An 18,758-nucleotide genomic window follows, 5' to 3' on the forward strand; every position below is an offset into this window, starting at 1 on the left:
TATCGCTTGCCCACCGCCCTATAGCAGAAATACCGCTACAGGGCGGCAGGGCTGCACAAAATCACGTACATATATATTTTGCATTTCCGGTTAAGGGGCGAGCGCACCCTACCCGTGCCGCCATTGGTGGCTTCAGCTGTTGATCACCGGGTCCCGGCCAGTGATTTCCCATCGGCACCCGGCGATCGCCGAGTATCACTGACGGGGGAGAGGTCTGTACGTAAACAATACAGATCTCTCCCCTGTCAGCTCCAGCACTCTGCTTGTTTTGATCTGTATAGAAGAGCATTACAAAGCAATGTGCTTACACAGTAAAACACACACACAGTTAACCCTTTGATCACCCCAGATGTTAACCCCTTCCTGCCCAGTGTCATTAGTACAGTGTCACAGCTTTTTATTAGCACTGATCACTGTATCAGTGTCACTGGGGATGTCAGTGACAGTTAGTCAATTCCCCCCAAGTGTCACAATGCCTGCCGCAGTCCCGCTATAAGTCGCTGATCGCCGCCATTACCAGTATTAAAAAAATTAAAAATTCCAGTATACTGTATATACCACCATTTGTAGACACTTTAACCTTCACGTAAACCAAATAATTTACACGTATTGGGATTTTTTTCTAGCAAAGACACGGAGCAGAACACATTTTGGCATAAATTTATGATGGAATTTGATATTTTTAATGTTTTTTACTGTACATGTTTAACCTCCTTGGCGGTATGATTCTTTCCGATTTTTGGTGCTGAAAGCGGTACATTTTTTTGCATGGAAATATGTAGTTTTTTTATTGTAGGCCTGTAATTCTTAGGAATAACTCACTGAAATCTGTCCGAACAAGAGTCTAGTAAACATCCCGGGTAGGATAAAATTTGAAACACGAAATCATAAATTATAATTTAATAAATAATCATAAAAAATAATAATATAATAATAATACATTTAATTCAATAATATAATCAAACCAAAAACACTGAAATGTGAAATATAGCGCCAAGTTAGCACATTGCTGAGCAAAGTCGCAGAATCGTTTTCAGTGTCTGATGACGAATTTCCCCCACAAATCATTATCACTCAATTCTGCAAGTGGTTCTGATTTACTATCGCTGTTCTCCTAGCTGATCTAAACCGCTTTTGACCTAAAGGGACACTTTTTGGATGCCATGGACATTTCTCAGTTTCCAGGCAGAAAGAACAGACAGGGCGCCGGACAAAGCATTAGGGACAAGATGTATGTGAAATTGGTTGAGACAGCAATGTTTTACTATGTAAAATGTAAAAAAAAAAAAAGACATTTTTAAAAATTTTTAAATTTCCCGCCGCCAGCGGCGCCAGTACGTCCCGACGTCACAGGGACAGGACACAGAAGCCGGATGCTGGCATCAGCCGGAGGAGATGGCCGGGGACGCTGCAGGGGACACATCGCGTGAGCGCAGGGTAAGGTAAGTGAAGAACAAATGACGGAGCAGTGCCGCATGGTATTCCCGAGTGTAGCTCGGGGTTACCGTTTGTGGTACTGAAATGTTACCCCGAGCTACATTCGGGAATACCGCCAAGGAGGTTAATAGCAAAAAGTCAAAAATATTGTTTTTTCTCAAAATTGTCGGTCTTTTTTTGTTTATAGCGCAAAAACTAAAAACCGCACAGGTGATCAAATACCACCAAAAGAAAGCTCAATTTGTGGGGAAAAGGGTCTGTAAATTTTATTTGGGTGCAGTATCGCATGACCGCGCAATTGTCAGTTAAAGTAACGCAGCGCTGTATCGCCAAAAATGGCCTGGTCAGGAAGGGGGGTAAATCCTCTGGAGGGCAAGTGGTTAATAATTAAACCATTTTGTTATATCTGTTTAAAAAAATGCAAACAAAATAGCTGTTGATCCTGCCAGAAATTCAGAGTTGTCCTGCACACTCTGCAGTCTTATCTCTAGCATTGGTGTCAGCTCTGCCCAGGCTTCCCACCTGAGCTACAGAAGTGGTCCTCACACACGTCATGTCCTAAGGTGACAACTCTCCTCCATAGATACAACACAGAGAGGGAGCGTATAATATTTATAGTGCTTGTAAAGGTAAAAGTTTTATTTAGCTTGATGCATTCCCTGTGGTAGCCCCCCCAGTCCCTAAACACTTACCTAAGCCCGATCTTGATCCAGTGCTGCAGCAGCTCTTCTGCCCTCTCGCCGCTCTCCCAGGCTTGGCTGAGAGCAGTGAGAGCCATTGGCTCCTGCAGCTGTCAGTCAAAACCTGTGAGCAGGGGGCAGGGCCAAGCCATGCTGTGTGTCTGAATAGACGCATAAAGGCCGGCTCGGGAGCAAGCCTGCCTGAGTGCCACAGAAGAGGAGCCAGGAGTGCCAGGGCTCTCTGTGCCAAACCATTGCAATCACTCTATGATTTAGTGTGGTGTTTAAAATGTCCTCATCTTTCCAAAATCATGTGCCAATCAGCATAAGAATCAGAAAGTGACCAATTTTTCACTTGTAAAGTACAAATACTAAACAAAAGCAACCTGCTAATAAAGTGCTGAGTGCTGGTTACCTCAGATAGGCTATAGTCAGGCAGTGAGCTCAGAAGATTGAGAGTTTTTCAACAAAGAGGAAGTGTTGTCACCTTACAACAGGAAGTGTGTCAGTGGCAGGATCACCAGGTGAACATGAAAGAAAATAAAAGCCTGAAAGAAACTGAAAAACAAATGCAGCCACCACATCTAAGGGCTGGTAAGCTGCAATATATCACACTTTTTGTTCTTGGGTTTAGATGTTCTTTGTGTATTCCAGCTAAACCCCAGATGGTGGAGCCTATAGCGATCTCTATGGGGGATTCCTCTCGTGTTCTCTTCACCCTCAATCTACTGAAGTTTTACCCGGAAAAGATTGGAATAAAATGGAGATATGAATATGACGATAAAATATTGGAAATGTCATGGAAAAACAATGTTAGTAAATACGAAGATCTCACATATGATGTCACCAGTGTTGGCAACATTTCTATAAAGGCGTTTGATGATCCTCAGACCAAATTCTCTGTAACGTGGAAACACGAATCTATGGATGAACCGGAGACCAGAACACTGACTGTAAGAGGTAAGAAAGGAAATAAATATTGTATCAAAGAACATAAATCCAACAATACAACCGATTGCTATACGAGCCATATTGTAATCTAAAGTGTTTCTGGAGGCTTATTTTTTAATAAAAAAATAACAAACATGTCTGTACTTACCCGCTGTGTGCGGTGGTTTTACACAGAGCAGCCCGGATCCCCCTCTTCTCGGGTCCCCCACAGACTCTTCTCGCTTCTCCTTTCTTAAATTAAAATAAATTTGCACCTGTCACAACAGAAATCACACTGTGAAATCGTATCAGATTCACACCACATCAGTGTGAACCCAGACTAAGTCCATGGTCACACTGGGTGTGACTTGGCATGCGATTGCATGTCATACGACTTGCAAATCTCATGGCAAGTCGCACCCTATTGTCCGCAATTACAGCGGTCATGTCGGTGCGGTTCCGACTTGGTCAGAGCCTCACCGATTTCCAAAGTGGTACATGAACTACTTTTGGAGCGATTAGCATAGACATCTGTGTCAGATATCTTGCAAATCACACCTGAAATCGGCTTATTATCCGACTTTGTGGAAATTGTGGATCTTCACTGTAAGTCGCTCAGTCCATCGGTGAAACTAATTATGACTTTAATATTGGTGCTGGTGGAATCTTATGGCACTTATTTTTGCAAATTGAAAGAAATTTAGCAGTTTTGTGTTTTGTTGATTTAATATTTTCTACTGGTTTTAAAAAAAATTATTTTTTTGGGGGGGCGCAGGTAGCTGGTCTTGCCTAGAGCGCAAAATAGTCTAGCACCACCCCTGACTGCACACAATGAGGATTCCTGTCAGCAAGGACTGTCCATGTTCTCTGTTCTCCCCCAAACTCCCCCCTGCCATCATCTTTGCCATCATTAGCTGCTAGGACCATTGGTGTCCCAGTAACTGAAGACACGCTTCCCTAGCATGCACAATGCGATGAAACGTCCTCTATACAGAGCTGCTCTACCTTCCAGCCCCATCCCTTGACTTTGGCTTCTACCTCCCATCCTGTAGGGCAGGGGTGGGCAACTGTGGCCCTCCAGCTGTTGTAGTACCACAAGTCCCATGAGGCATTGCAAAACTAACAGTTACAAGCATGACTTCCAAAGGCAGAGGCATGATGGGACTTGTAGTTCACCAACAGCTGGAGGGCCACAGTTGCCCACCCCTGCTGTAGGGTAAAGGGACCCTGTTCTATGGGGGTCTGTAATCTAAGCAGGAATGCTGATTTCAAGTGAACTGATTTAAAGGGGAACCTCTGATTTAAGGGTGGACGCTGATCTAAAGGGGGAATCTTATATAAGAGAAGATTCTGATCTAAAGGAGGACTGCAGATCCAAGTGGGGAATCTGATCTGAAGGAAGATTCCGATCTAAAGAGGAACTCTGATATAAATATGGTTTCTGATCTAAAGGGGGACTTCTGATCTTGAGGAAAACTCTGATCTAAGGGGGACTCTGATCTAAGGGGAGACTCCTGATTGAAGGGACAGAATACAATCTATAGGGAAACTTCTGATCTAAAAGTAAATTCTGATGAAAGGGTGATCTCTGATCTAAAGGAGGACTCTGATCTAAAGGGGAAGAAGGGAGGGGTCTGATTTAAAAGGGGGCTCCTGATCAAAGGGGGGACACTTACTTAATGGGGAACTCTTATGTAGAGGGACTCTGATGTAAGGGGGTGTCTGATGTAAGTAGGGACTTATAAAAGGAGACTGTAATATTAAGGAGGACTCTGATGTAAAAGAAGACTTTAATGTAAACGGAACCTCTAATATAAGATGTGAATGGGGGTGTAAAGGTTGCTAAGTTATCATTGCCTTGCTGCCTGAAAAACATTTAATGGAAAAGTTTAATTTCTTTTAAAGGATAAGTTCATCTTTTGGACAAAAATAATAAATGCACATTTTTTTGCAAGTGTGGGTGGAGCCCCGCATGGCTGTACTGTTTTCAAATCTGACAGATAGTACGGGGAACTTATCCTTTAAATGATTGTGCTCAGTTTTGTAAATGTCCGTTAGACTCAGGTTTTATGTAACCATGCCCCGTTAAGACCCTCCCACTGTTAGCAGAATCTGGCCACACCCAGGATTCTGTGCAGCGTGTGCATCTTTATTACTGGAGGTTGTTTGCTGGTATGGGGCGGTATTAAATGATGTACATGTGTAGGTGGCTGCGGTGTGGTATGACTTCTTGTTGCAGGTCCACACTGAGGCCCAACATGTTCTTGCCCAAATTCAGGAAACTCCCCTGCAGCTAATACATATTTTTTTATCCTTTGTCAGTGCCATCTTAATAGCATCATGGGCCCCGGGCTTAGAAATGCAGTGGGGCCCATTCCAAGAAAAACGGGGATCTGTGACATGCATAGCAGGCTGCTGCAAACAGTGGGCATGGCAAATTAATGCTACATATTGGGCGTCGCTTTTAAGTCTGATTAGAAATTCTAGTCTGATTTTTTTACAATTTTTAAATTTTATTATTTTTTTTACAATTTTTATAAAATTATTTATTTATTTATTTTTTTCACAGTGCTGGTCTTTCGTGAGATATCAGGAGTCTAAACAGAACCCCAAAGTCTCACTTTGAGACAGAGAAATGGACTCTCACTTTGAGACAGAGAAATGGACTAAGGAAACATATTCCCCAATTCCTTTCTTTGCATCTTCAGCTGCACTGCAGTTGAATGAACAGGGGACAGAGGCTGCTGTTCATTTATAAATTGAACACAGTTTACTATGCTTCAGTTATGAATGAACACAGTGAGTGATTAGCACCAATCACTCACTGTGTTAATTTAGAAAAGGAAGGGACATTTAAAAGACATATTTACTGGCCCCTTTGCCCGCTCTTCATCCTAAAGATCCCCCCACAGCAGTGTCAGGGTCCTGTTCACAGCAGAAGTTCTGGCGTTTCTGCCAATACTTTACACGGCCACAGAAGTACACATCAGCCTCAGTCTGGTGCCAGACGGCCTTTATAAGGAGGCTCATCACTTCCTGTGGTTGCTGGATGATCTCTAGCTCCCCGTGGTTTGTTCCTGTTTCCTGTGGCTTGTGACTTCCTGATTCCGACCCGGCTTGTACTTGGACCTGTCTGCTCTACTGAACCCCTGATCTGACCTCGGCTTGGCTAAAGGATACTCTCTCTCTCTCGCTCCTCCGTGTATGACCTCGGCTATCCCACCTGACCACGTCTGTTCTGTTTCCCACCTGGTACCTGACCTTGGCTCGAACTGACTAACCAGCAAACCTCCAAATCCCGGAAGGCTTGCATACCACGCACAGGCGCCTCCAGTCTGCAGACCTATCCCCGTGCACCAGCTGTGCTCCTGAGTGGACCACCAACCAGTACTCCTACAGGCGACCTGTGCAAGTTTGGGCCTGACTCCCGCTGTCCCACTCTCAGGGGAGTCCGGAACTTAGCCACAAGGGAAGCCCTCTCTCCATTGGCCTCCATCACCAGGTACGTGATAACAGCCAACAGGAAAGTAGTGAAGGGAAGCTGGTAGCGCTATGGGGGTGGGCAGACAGGGGGCCCAGGCAGGGGGGGAATAGAATGTGGACAGGAGGGGGTGATCAGTGTGGCAGGTGGGGGAAATTACTGGAACCAATCTTTTGTGGCTCTCCCGGCTTTCAGCTGCTGCAGTGAGAGCCATACAGAAGATGAGTTGCAATTATTTTCCCCACCCACCACACTGATCACCCCTCCTGTTCAAATGTGATTCCTCCTGTGGGGGGGGACTTCAGGGGCCACAATGTACTTGAGACCCCTGGGCAGTGCCCAGGGGTGTCCATAGGAAAAGACTGCCCTGTCCTCTGCCATCTACTTTTCCCTATCTGTGTCCCTGGTGAAGAAATGTCTCCTTATTTCTTGTCTTGGTGACCTAACAGAAATTGTCAGCAATAAAAACTTGAGTGAGGTGCTTACCCTTCCCCACTCTACTGTTAAAATGTTGTACTACTATTGGTGATCCCTTTGGAGATGGTTTGTATGTCAGTGCCCACACAGAAAGTGAAGGAAAAAAATCTTTCAAATGGTTAGAGAAACCACAATAAAAAGAATTAAGTGGGGGGAAAAAGTAGCAAGATTGTAAGCTGCGCAACCTGTTTTCTCGGGCTTCACAGTGGCATTCAAAAGAAAAGTTCCTATGGGACTGAATGATCCCTCCTATACATTTTTTCTTTTGCATGGAATACTTTACTCATTTTTTTACAGAATCCAACTCATTGTGAAATATGAACTAATTGTACATCTCTTGTAAATTACTTTGTGTTGCAGATCTGCCCTGGCGTCCACAAGTTGGAGAGATCATAATTCCCAACCTGGTAGCAGATACAAACGCCTGTCTGACCTGTGATATCTCCGGATATTTCCCAGATCATCTGAAAGTGAGCTGGTTTATGAAGGAACCCGGAACAGACTCCCGTCCCATTATAACAGAGCTACCTAAAGATGCTTACAAATGCTCTGATAAGAAAAAGCAGAAAGATAATACCTTCTCCTGTCAATCATCTCTGACATTCACCCCATCACTCAGCAGAGACCAGGAGGCAGAGTTCATCTGTACAGTGGAACATCCCAGCCTGGAGCGTCCAGTAGAGAAAAGAACGGGTCCAATAAGAATAGGTACACTTTTCCATAATAAGACTGTCAACATTAAACCATTAAGTGACTATACATTGAGATTGCATTCACAAATTGTAAAAGCAAACAGTCTTTATTTTCCAAAAGACAAATGAAAACAGCTTTTCTTCAGCATAAAATAAACAAATTAGTCCATAAGCTTTTAGCACAAAAAACCCCCCAAAGATTTGGCCCACCGCCAGCATAAACCTGTCCCACAACAGGGTTTAAAGTTCCCACCTGCTTCAGGGGTCCAGAAAGGGTCACAGAAGCCCAGCAGCATCTCAGCCAAACAGCACACAGTTCTTTCTCACAAATGTGGCCTGGTCCATGCAACACATGGACAATTGCTGGCTACTTCCTGCCCTTTTCCACCCTTTCTCAACTGTCTCTGGATTTCAGCCAGCCGGACGTCCCAGGGTAGAGGCATTAAGGTGACAGTAAGGTAAGCCAAATGGAAGAGATGCAGGTACAGTCACATTAGATGGTATATGCAGCAGCTCCTCGGTGGTTCGCATTTTACACACTGAAAGGATAGCCAAGGACTCCTTACTATGTTCATTTATGCATGAGGTAATCACCTTTCCTTTGTTATGTTGGGTTAACCTGTTTTTGGGGGTAAATATGTGGGAAATCAGGGGGAGTTTCAGAGCAGGTTATTTGCAAATCAACCAGCATTGTAAAATGCAAGTCTGCCTGATTAGACTGGGAAAGGTCTTAAATATTCATATAAATAAATATAGGAATACGCTATATATTAACTCAATCAAAGAAAAAAACACTTAATAGTGCAAGTTAAACAAAAAAGTCCATGTGTCAAGTCCAAAATAAGTCACTCTGTAACTTATTGTGAAGAAATATATATATATATATATCACCGTGATCATAATCCACCACCAGAAGAAATAAATAAACTCACCAGAGCTAAATGCTGATTAAATTATAAACCAGCATTAGCGCTGTTGCTCTGGGAGCGATGGTAATAAGGTATATCCAGACTTTAGGAGCAAAACTCTGTAGCAAATTGGGATATCCAAACTCTGGGAGTAATACTCTGCAGCAACACCAAGCCAGTGGGTAAGGAAACCTTTTATCTGATCATCTTCTCCATCATAATCGTAGAACCACACTCAGGGATAAAGAAAAGGTATGATGGTGCAGCGTGTTTTAAAATTATTGACATTTATTCAAACAGCTTTATAAATACTCAAAAACAAGGTGTCACGCCGACACCAGCATGATCAGCATTAACGATCCGCAATAGACCACAAAGGATAGACGAGTCCCGCTTGCCACGGACACCGCCGACAATACCAGGGAGCGTCCTGATGTCACACCTATCCAGGCTCCGCCCTACGCGTTTCATCACAAAGACGTCCTCACAGACCAGCCCTTCCTCATCCCCGCCTACTGATTTCTATAGACTTCTCCAAGTCTCTAAATTACGGGGATGTATCAAGGAGTTGATCTGCAGAGCCTCTCAGCCCTGACCCAAATTTGGCCCATCTGACTATCACCCAGGCTGCCACTCAACTAGCTCCCCATAGCTAACTAAAAATTGTGAAAAAAATTATTTTAATTTCTTAATTTTCTGAAAAATTATGACAAAAAAATTACAACTTCAAAAAAACTTGCCATACCTCTTAGGAAATACATCGGTCTGTCTACTTTGCAAGAAGGGGTCATTTGGGGGATATCTGTACTGTTCTGACATTTTTGGGCCTCAATAAATTAGATTTGCTGTCAGTACTTCAGGATTGATCAATATTCAGATCTATACCATAGTTTGTGAACTCTATAACTTTCCTACAGACTAAATAATAAATACTGATTTGGGTTATTTTCACCAAAGACATGTAGCAGAATACATCTTGGCCTAAATTTCTGAAGAATAATTATTTATTTGCAAACTTTTATAACAGAAACAAAGAAAAAAATGTACGGTTTTTCTGTTAAGTTAGCAAAAAATAAAAACCCCAGCAGTGATTAAATACCACCAAAAGAAAGCTCTAGTTGTGTGAACAAAATGATAAAAATTTTGTTTGGGTACAGTGTTGCATGACCGCACAATTGTAATTCAAAGTGTGAGAGCGCTGAAACCTGAAAATTGGCCTGGGCAGGAAGGGGGTAAAAGTGCCCGGTACGGAAGTGGTTAAACCAGTGTGTGGTAATATTTCTTTGACACTCCCACTGCTAACATTGCAGCCTGCTTTTCTAGTATACCCTCCCAGTCCACTCACAAAAATATCTAGATCAGACATCGCAGCTACAATCCATGTATATCTTGTAGCAGTGCATTGTCTACAAAGGATATATACTATAAAATACATTGTGACTGACACATGTCTTCTAAATAACTTTTGTTTTCAGATCTGCCCCGTCCACAAGATGTGAAAATGAGCTGGCTTAGAAAGGAACTCAAAACAGACTCACATCCCATTGTAACAGAGCTACCTAAAGATGATTACAGAGTCTGATAAGAAAAATGAGTTGATCCTGTGACTGTGGCTGGTATAGGAAGGAACTTGGGACAGACTCACATTCTGTGACAACACAGCTGCCCAATGATGCCTTCCAAAAATGTAACAAGCAGAAGAAAGATAAGACCTTCTCCTGTCAATCATCTCTGACATTCACCCCATCGCTCAGCAGAGACCAGGGGGCAGAGTTCATCTGTAGAGTGGAACATCCCAGCCTGGAGAAGCCCATAGAGGGGACCACGAGTCCTATAGGATTGGGTAAAAGCTCTATGAATGGGACTTTTGAAGCACAACTATAGACATCTGTGCAACTGTCTAAACTAGAACTAAGTCCAGAAACAATGTGATGCACAAACCCCAGAAAGTAAACAGAAAACTTTCTCTGTCTCCCCAGACTGAGCCAAGTCCTCCTGTGTTTGTGTTTCATATGCCCCTCTTCCCCAGGCACTGCAGTTCCCAGTGGGAGGGGTTCAACAATGGGGCAGGGCTGTCAATCCAGAAATCAGGCTGATAGCCACACTCCCTGCAACATCTTTTCCTCCCAGTGTAGTTTAGCAGCATTGTTGCCACACTATCACAGGAAGCTTCATTAGATGGATTATCAGGCATTTGTGGCACTTTTCAGGAAGACTAAGACAAAACTCCTATGCAGATACACTTATAATTGCACATACTTTTCATGTTTATTCGCATTCTTCGTAAGTTGTTACGTATTTGTTTTCTGTCTTCACCATCTTATAGTCATCTCCAAACAATTATGCTGTCACTTATTACATGGATTCACTAAGGTTCTTCTACTATGCTTGTATTTTTCGGTGTATCTATTTCATCACCTTCTGCTTAGTGGTCAGTATAACATTTATACCTGCCCAACAATTTTCTCCCAGAACTCTGGGGTAGACAAAAATCCTCCCTTGCAGTGGAGTTGCCTCTGCTCCGCAAGGGTTACATGCTTGCTCAGGTCTAGGGGCCACAAAATGAATGTTTACCCTTTGCCCCTGCAGGTTTATGTGGGTTCTAAGACCAGTCCCCCCAGGCTCTTTTCTCCTACACTCTGGCAGTCAGATGTCCTCTGATGTTATCAAGACCAGTGCAGAGCCCATAACTCTGTATTGGACATGAGGACACCGAGAGAATGCCAACTCCCTGAGTGTAGAGAAGTAGAGGAGAGCACTGGCTGCCTCAGAGCAGACGATTGGGTAAATAAAAGTACTTTTTGTAGCCCCCTAGACCTAAGCAAGCATTCAACCCTTGCAGTGCTGGGGCAGCCCCACTTCCAGTCTTAAGATGGCTGAAGATCCCCAACCTGGAAGAAGATAATGCTCTGCGTGAAGAGTGGACCATACACAGTCTTTCATGTATTAGCGCTTAAATGCTTTCCTAGGTTATGTCATCATTTCCTAATATATCATGAAATTCAGAATATAACACAGTAATATATCATATCATAAGATTATTTGGAGCATGTCACTCAATTATCATTAAATTATGTTTTTAATGTTTTAATAGTAACAGTATTCATTGATATTACGTTTACGGCTTTGGATATTTTTAAATCCATTTTATCACACTCTCTTTTATGGTTTTTGTAAATTTTTTATGTTCATTCACTGGATCCCCTGATCATGTTATTTGTTTGTAGATTCTAACTAAATACTATATAATTGATTATGTACCAAAAGTTTTTGTAATGCCGCATACACACTATAAGAAAATTAGAAGAACGGTCGCCCGATTTTCCTCAATTGTTCGCAGCTTGTCGAAAGCGATGTGCTTTTGCTGCATGAAAAATATTGTACAAAAAAGGCATTGCGAACGAACGTCATAGCATAGCTGTGGAAGTGATGTACGTGTGACCCTGAAGCCAAACCTTTCAGTGCCATAATTGTTATCTCCCCATCGACGGATCTTTCCTGATGAATTGTCGGGATAGTTATGGATACCATTTCCGGATGTTATCAAAATGCAGCAATTGAATCAAAACTGGAATCACAACTTGCACCTCCAATGCCACCTCTACCAGCACCACTGCGTCCATCATCACTGCAGCACACATCACAATGGCATTATCTTGCACCTGATCGTCAAACTTTGTCATGGTGCCAGGATTATCATTACACAAATCTTTAGTTGAATGATACAGTCCAGGCCTGGGACTAAAATAGGCCCGGGCATTTTGGACTGAGCAGCCCAAAGCCACTTGACCCTTTCCTTGGAGGCCGGTGGCGGAACGCCAGGGCCCGGTTGCGAAAGTGATCTTTGCAACCCTGGTAGTTCCGACACTAGTGTCAGTAGGTTTTTATTTTTATTTAATGTTTTACAATTTTATATTTTATTATTTTTCCTACTTTTTTTGTAGGAGAGAAAGAAAGAAAGAGGAAGGAGGGAAACAGGAGACAGAGAAAGAAAGACAGACGTAAAGAAGGAGGGAAAGAAAGAAAGAAAGAAAGAAAGAAAGAAAGAAAGAAAGAAAGAAAGAAAGAAAGAGAAAAAGAAAGAAAGAAAGAAAGAAAGGAGGGAAACAGGAGACAAAGAGAGAATTTTTTTGTAGGAGAGAGAAAGAAAGAGAAAGAGAGGAAGGAGGGAAACAGGACACAGATGGAGAGAGAGAAGGAAGGAAAGAAAGAAAGAAAGAAAGAAAGAAAGAGAGAGAAAGGAAAGAGAGAAAAAAAGAAGAAGGGGGAGAGAAGACACAAGGTTGGTGGGGAGTGTGGGCGGGGCAGACACAGGAAGAGAGGCCAGGTGGAGGAGGGGCAGAACCAGCCGTCTCTCTCCTCTCCCATGTGTGTGTGTGGGAGGGGCTGTCAGCACTGGGGACAGAATATGCTGACAGATCCCCCGCACTGCTGCAGTAGGTGAGGGGGGCTGGCTGTGGGGGGAACATACACAAGAGCCCATGCAGGAGATGGATAGGAGGGGCGACCGGGCGGAACATAAAGGAACCAAGACATGCACGGTTCTTTATGTGCCACCTGACCACCTCCCCTATCCAGGCGGCCCCGGTACGCCGGGCAAATGCCTGGTGCGCCCTATGGCCAGTCTGGGCCTGGTACAGTCTTTTTGCTGCAAATTCTTAGTTTTCTGGACGTTTAATTGTTGACCTGATATAAAGCACTTTGTTGTGGATTTTCATCTAGTTTGATGGTTATTTTTTACCATAGTACTGTATATAGTTAACAATAAAAGTTTGTTTTGAAAATATACAATTTTTATTTGTGTTTTTTTTATAACAACATGCAAACACACACATTCATTGTGATACAGTGGCATATGAATTTTTTTTTTTTGTGGTGAAGGGGGGTTTGAACTGTTTACAGACATTAATTGCTATTATGCTTCCGATCATTCCCTGGTGTTTATTTTCTTCAGGTTCTTCCGGGTCATAAGCAGCTTCCGATTATGAGTGGTCTTTCATATCCAATTTTTCTTTTACGAAAACAGTACACATTAAACGAAAACCGTTTGTTCTGCTCCCGTACTACATAAATGTAGCATTTTGTCCCTTCTGTAATTTTCGTTCGGAAGGTCTTAATCGGCTGTCGAAAATTATGTACACACCATCAGAAAATTGAATGATTGTTCAACGTGAGAATATGATCATTTGATCTTCTTATAGTCTGTACGGGGCATAAGAATTAGACATTAGGCACGGTGAGCTTGTTTTTGTTTCTTTTGCCTTTGTATATAAATTGATTGCATCCTATGAATTTAATATGAAAATGGAAATTGTTTTAACACTGTGGATTTTTAGAAATATTTTTCTTTGTATTTAATTTCTAGCCCTGATGAAGGGGATTGTTTTGAGCTCCTGAGTGTATTGAGCTGGCTGTTTTATGTGATCCTGTGATGCATCATTAAAGCAGAACTACATTGTATCTGAGCACCACAAACCAAAAACACTATTTAATTCATTTTTGTTATTCAAAACAAACTCCACCATCATCCATGTGTCCATGCTTTATTTGTCTGAGAAATCACGTTGAAAAACATCATCTTGAGTAAGGACAGATGATTAATGTAGCATTTGCATCCTGGAACCTATCTGCCTTTAGCTCAGGCATGCAAACTGACTCCATGGTAGTGAACAAACACTGCCAGTTGCAAATACAGTACATGCCAGCTTATGCTTTCCAGAGGCTCCCAAGTTCTGTAGAAATTCACCTGATTTCAAATCTCCAACCACAATGGGGGAAGCATAAAGCCATTCTAATGGGGAGAGGACAATGCTCTTTTGCTAAATTGATGTTTACTATGCATGTTGTGTAGACTTGGGATGTAAAGATTTCAAGAGGAGGAGTGTGTAGGGCAGCAATGGGCAAACTACGGCCCGCGGGCCGTATACGGCCCGGCGGACCTTTTAATCCGGCCCGCAGAGCTAGGCTCCCGCTAGGCTCCTCTCACAGTCCGCCCTGAAGACCGGTGTAGCATGAAAATCTGTCTCCTATGAGGATCTGTCCCCCTCGACGTATCTGTGCATGTGCCGGAGATCGCCGATCGGCTGCTAATGCCTGAAACTGGCACATGCGCAGATACGTAGAGGGGGACAGATCCTCATAGGAGACAGATTTTCATGCTACACCGGAACACGGCGAGAGGAACGTGCGGAGCAAAGGTAAGTGAATTGACACAGGCGGGACTTGGGGACTTAATATGGGGGATGAATTAATATGGGGGATGAATTACTATGGGGGATGAATTACTATAGGGGGGATGAATTACTATAGGGGGGATGAATTAATATGGGGAATGAATTACTATAGGGGGGATGAATTACTATGGGGGATGAATTACTATATGGGGGATGAATTAATATGGGGGATGAATTACTATATGGGGGATGAATTAATATGGGGGATGAATTACTATATGGGGGATGAATTACTATGGGGGATGAATTACTATATGGGGGATGAATTACTATGGGGGATGAATTACTATATGGGGGATGAATTACTATGGGGGATGAATTACTATGGGGGATGAATTACTATATGGGGGATGAATTACTATGGGGGATGAATTACTATGGGGGATGAATTACTATATGGGGGATGAATTACTATGCTTACTATGGGGGAATATTACTATACTTACTATGGATGACACATGCACATCATTCATCTACTCTGAACCCATTGCGGCCCTCAAGTCAAAAAGTTTGCCCACCCCTGGTGTAGGGATCTGCAGTCTTTTACTGTCTGTACTGTACTTACAAGTGGCTTTGTTTGTTCACTACCATAGAGTTAGTTTGTTATAGACAGGTACTACCTGTCCCTGCTAGCTGGGTGAGAAACCCCCAATTGAAGTACCCTGATGTTTTATAAAGGGCTGTTTCCAGGAAGTACAGACAGAACGTAGACACATGACCTTATACACATAGAAGCTGCCACAGCTGTATTTCACCCAGACCAAAAGCAGTGACTATTAGACAAGTATTCCAATGTTCTAATAGTGTAACTGTAGATGCCCATAGCTTCTTGGGTGCGTGTGTGAATCATCATGACAGATGTATCTCTGTCTTATTGTTTTTATACTAACTGCACAGTGCCAGATAGCTATGTCTGTGCTGCTGTATGTATGTAGTGGTCACCTTCCAGTATATTAATAGATGAGTCTGTTTATTGCAACTGAGTCTATGTGCAGCTCCTCTTATTCAAATTATTCCTGACCCTTCTGGTGTGTGATTCAATAGCTAGTTTTAGCTCAGGGTTTAATGATCAGCATAGAATAGAGCCAGGTTAGGCATCTGATGACCACCTCTGGTAGTTAGAGGTCCAGTTGCATTACAGATTAGAAGCTACTAGGGACTGAGATGCAAAGTAGATAGGCTGACTCTGAGTTCTACTGCCACACCACAATTTCTGCATGTGAGAAACTGTGTTCTAGACTGGTTGGACAACAGTTGGAGGATCTTCCCATGACCACTGATCATGTCTTCAGGTCTATGACACCAAAACTGATGCCGCATCGTGATCATTCTCAGGGGCCCCTGGATCTGGATTTTGCTGCAATATTCATCTGGAGGCATCTCTACTAATAACTGTATAGAGTATATTGCCAAAAGTATCCCTTCAAATCATTGTATTTGGGTGTTCCAATCCCCTCCATGGACACAGGTGTATACAATCAAGCACCTAGGCATGCAGACTGTTTCTACAAACATTGGTGAAAGAATGGGTCGCTCTCAGGAGCTCAGTGACTCCAAGCGTGGTCCCGTGATAGGTGGCCACCTGTGCAATAAGTCCGTCCATGACATTTCCTGGCTACTAAATATTCCACGCTCAACTGTTAGTAGGATTATACCAAAGTGGAAGCAACTGGGAAAAACAGCAACTCAGCCACTAAGTGGTAGGCCACGTAACGTGACAGAGCGGGGTCAGCGCATGCTGAAGCACACAGTGCGCAGAAGTAGCCAACTGTCTGCAGAGTCAATAGCTAAAGACCTCCAAACTTGGTGTGGCCTTCAGAATAGCACAACAACAGTGCGTAGAGAGCTTCATGGAATGGGTTCCATGGCCGAGCAGCTTCATCCAAGCCTTACATCACCAAGTGCAATGCAAAGCGTTGGATGTCGTGGTGTAAAGCACGCCACCACTGGACTCTAGAGCAGGGGAGACGTGTTCTCTGATGTGACCAATCACGCTTCTCTGTCTGGCAGTCCAATGGATATGTCGGGGTTTGGTGGTTTCTAGGAGAACGGTACTTGCCTGACTGCATTGCGCCAAGTGTAAAGTTTAGCAAAACAAACTAAAAAAGACTAGCTACGGACTCAACCAGGATTAGTGGATTTTTATGTTTTAAATGCATATATTAAATCATAAGGCTGGTGGTCAAAGCACAGGAACGGCACCTTTATTCAAAAAAATATATATTTTAAAACAACAACAATACACCACACTCCACAGGTCTCACATTGTGCCCCCCCAAGGGGTACAATAAATGCCAGTGGAATAAACACATATAGAGGCATCAAATTTTCCTATAAGGACCATAAATGCTCAGCATATAAAATGCCTCAGAGGTAGCATACCTCTGAGCCCTTCCACCCTTCCAGAAGCTTGTAGAACTTTCTGGAAGAAGGACAGACAGAGGAGGGGAGGAAGCTCAGATCTGCATACTTGAGGAACCTTGGCCAATCCCCTGGCATGAGACTGGGCATGGTGACAAAGGCAACCCTTAAGTATGATAGAGCCTGGGGAGCAGGAACAGTGTGTGTCCGTTGGAAGATGGAGTGAGGAGCTGGAGTGTGGAGCCTGAGAGGGGGCCCTGTCTGCAGCCTCTAACCATCTCCTGCATCATGTCCGCAGCCTCTAACCATCTGTTGTATCCTGTCTGCAGCCTCTAACCATCTCCTGTATCCAGTCTGCAGCCTCTAACCATCTCCTGTATTATGTCCGCAGCCCCTAACCATCTCCTGTATCCTGTCCGCAGCCTCTAACCATCTATTGTATCCTGTCTGCAGCCTCTAACCATCTCCTGTATCCAGTCTGCAGCCTCTAACCATCTCCTGTATCATGTCTGCAGCCTCTAAACATCTTTTATATCCTTTCCGCAGCCTTTAACCGCCTCTTGTATCATATCTGCAATCTCTGACTATCTCCTTTTATAATGTTTTCAGCCTCTAACAATCTCCTATATCATGTCTGCAGTCTCTGACCATCTCCTGTATCATGTCTGCAGCCTCTAACCATCTCCTGTACCATGTCTGCAGCCTCTAACCATCTCCTGTACCATGTCTGCAGCCTCTAACCATCTCCTGTATTATGTCCGCAGCCCCTAACCATCTCCTGTTTCCTGTCCGCAGCTTCTAACCATCTCCTGTATCATGTCCGCAGCCCCTAACCATCTCCTGTATCATGTCCGCAGCCCCTAACCATCTCCTGTATCATGTCTGCAGCCCCTAACCATCTCCTTTATCATGTCTGCAGCCTCTAACCATCTCCTGTACCATGTCTGCAGCCTCTAACCATCTCCTGTATCATGTCCGCAGCCCCTAACCATCTCCTGTATCATGTCCGCAGCCCCTAACCATCTCCTGTATCATGTCTGCAGCCCCTAACCATCTCCTTTATCATGTCTGCAGCCTCTAACCATCTCCTGTACCATGTCTGCAGCCTCTAACCATCTCCTGTACCATGTCTGCAGCCTCTAAACATCTCCTGTTCCAGGTCCGCAGCCAATAACCATCTCCTGTATCATGTCTGCAGCCTCTAGTCATTTCCTGTATCATGTCTGAAGCCTTTAAGCATCTCTTATATCCTGTCTACAGCCTTTAACCATCTCTTGTATCATATCTGTAATCTCTGACTATCTCCTTGTATGATGCCCGCAGCCTCTAATCATCTCTTGCATCATATTCACAACCTCTGACCATCTTTTGTCTTGTATCATGTTTTCAGTGTCTGAGGGGAGCCTGGAGAGGAGTCAAAAGTAGGGGAGCCACCGGCATGGGGGTCACAGGAGGAGACAGACGTGTGTAGCTTGTGAAGAGGAAAATATAGGATGGAACCAGAGCCGCCAAGCTGGAGCCCAGAGAGGACCGTCCGACTGAGCCCTGCATGGTGCACT

The 18,758-nt window shown here is 43.6% G+C and overlaps 2 protein-coding genes across 2 annotated transcripts in view; both read left to right on the forward strand.

The window, feature by feature from the left end:
• LOC149472052 (uncharacterized) overlaps positions 1–11,696 on the forward strand; it is a 56,095-nt gene extending 44,399 nt beyond the window's left edge. The window contains exons 8-10 of the mRNA XM_089693326.1: positions 2,772–3,077; positions 7,366–7,713; positions 10,081–11,696. Of these exons, the coding sequence (XP_089549452.1) occupies positions 2,772–3,077; positions 7,366–7,713; positions 10,081–10,187 (761 nt within the window). The 3' untranslated portion in view covers positions 10,188–11,696. The remainder of the gene's footprint in view (positions 1–2,771; positions 3,078–7,365; positions 7,714–10,080) is intronic.
• Positions 1–18,758, forward strand: part of LOC149472050 (uncharacterized) — a 481,288-nt gene that overhangs the window by 246,968 nt on the left and 215,562 nt on the right. The window lies entirely within an intron of this gene.

The sequence above is a fragment of the Staurois parvus genome, unplaced genomic scaffold, assembly GCF_062004578.1.
Source record: "Staurois parvus isolate SC_StPar_1 unplaced genomic scaffold, SC_StPar_1.0 ptg000024l, whole genome shotgun sequence".
NCBI lineage: Eukaryota > Metazoa > Chordata > Amphibia > Anura > Ranidae > Staurois > Staurois parvus.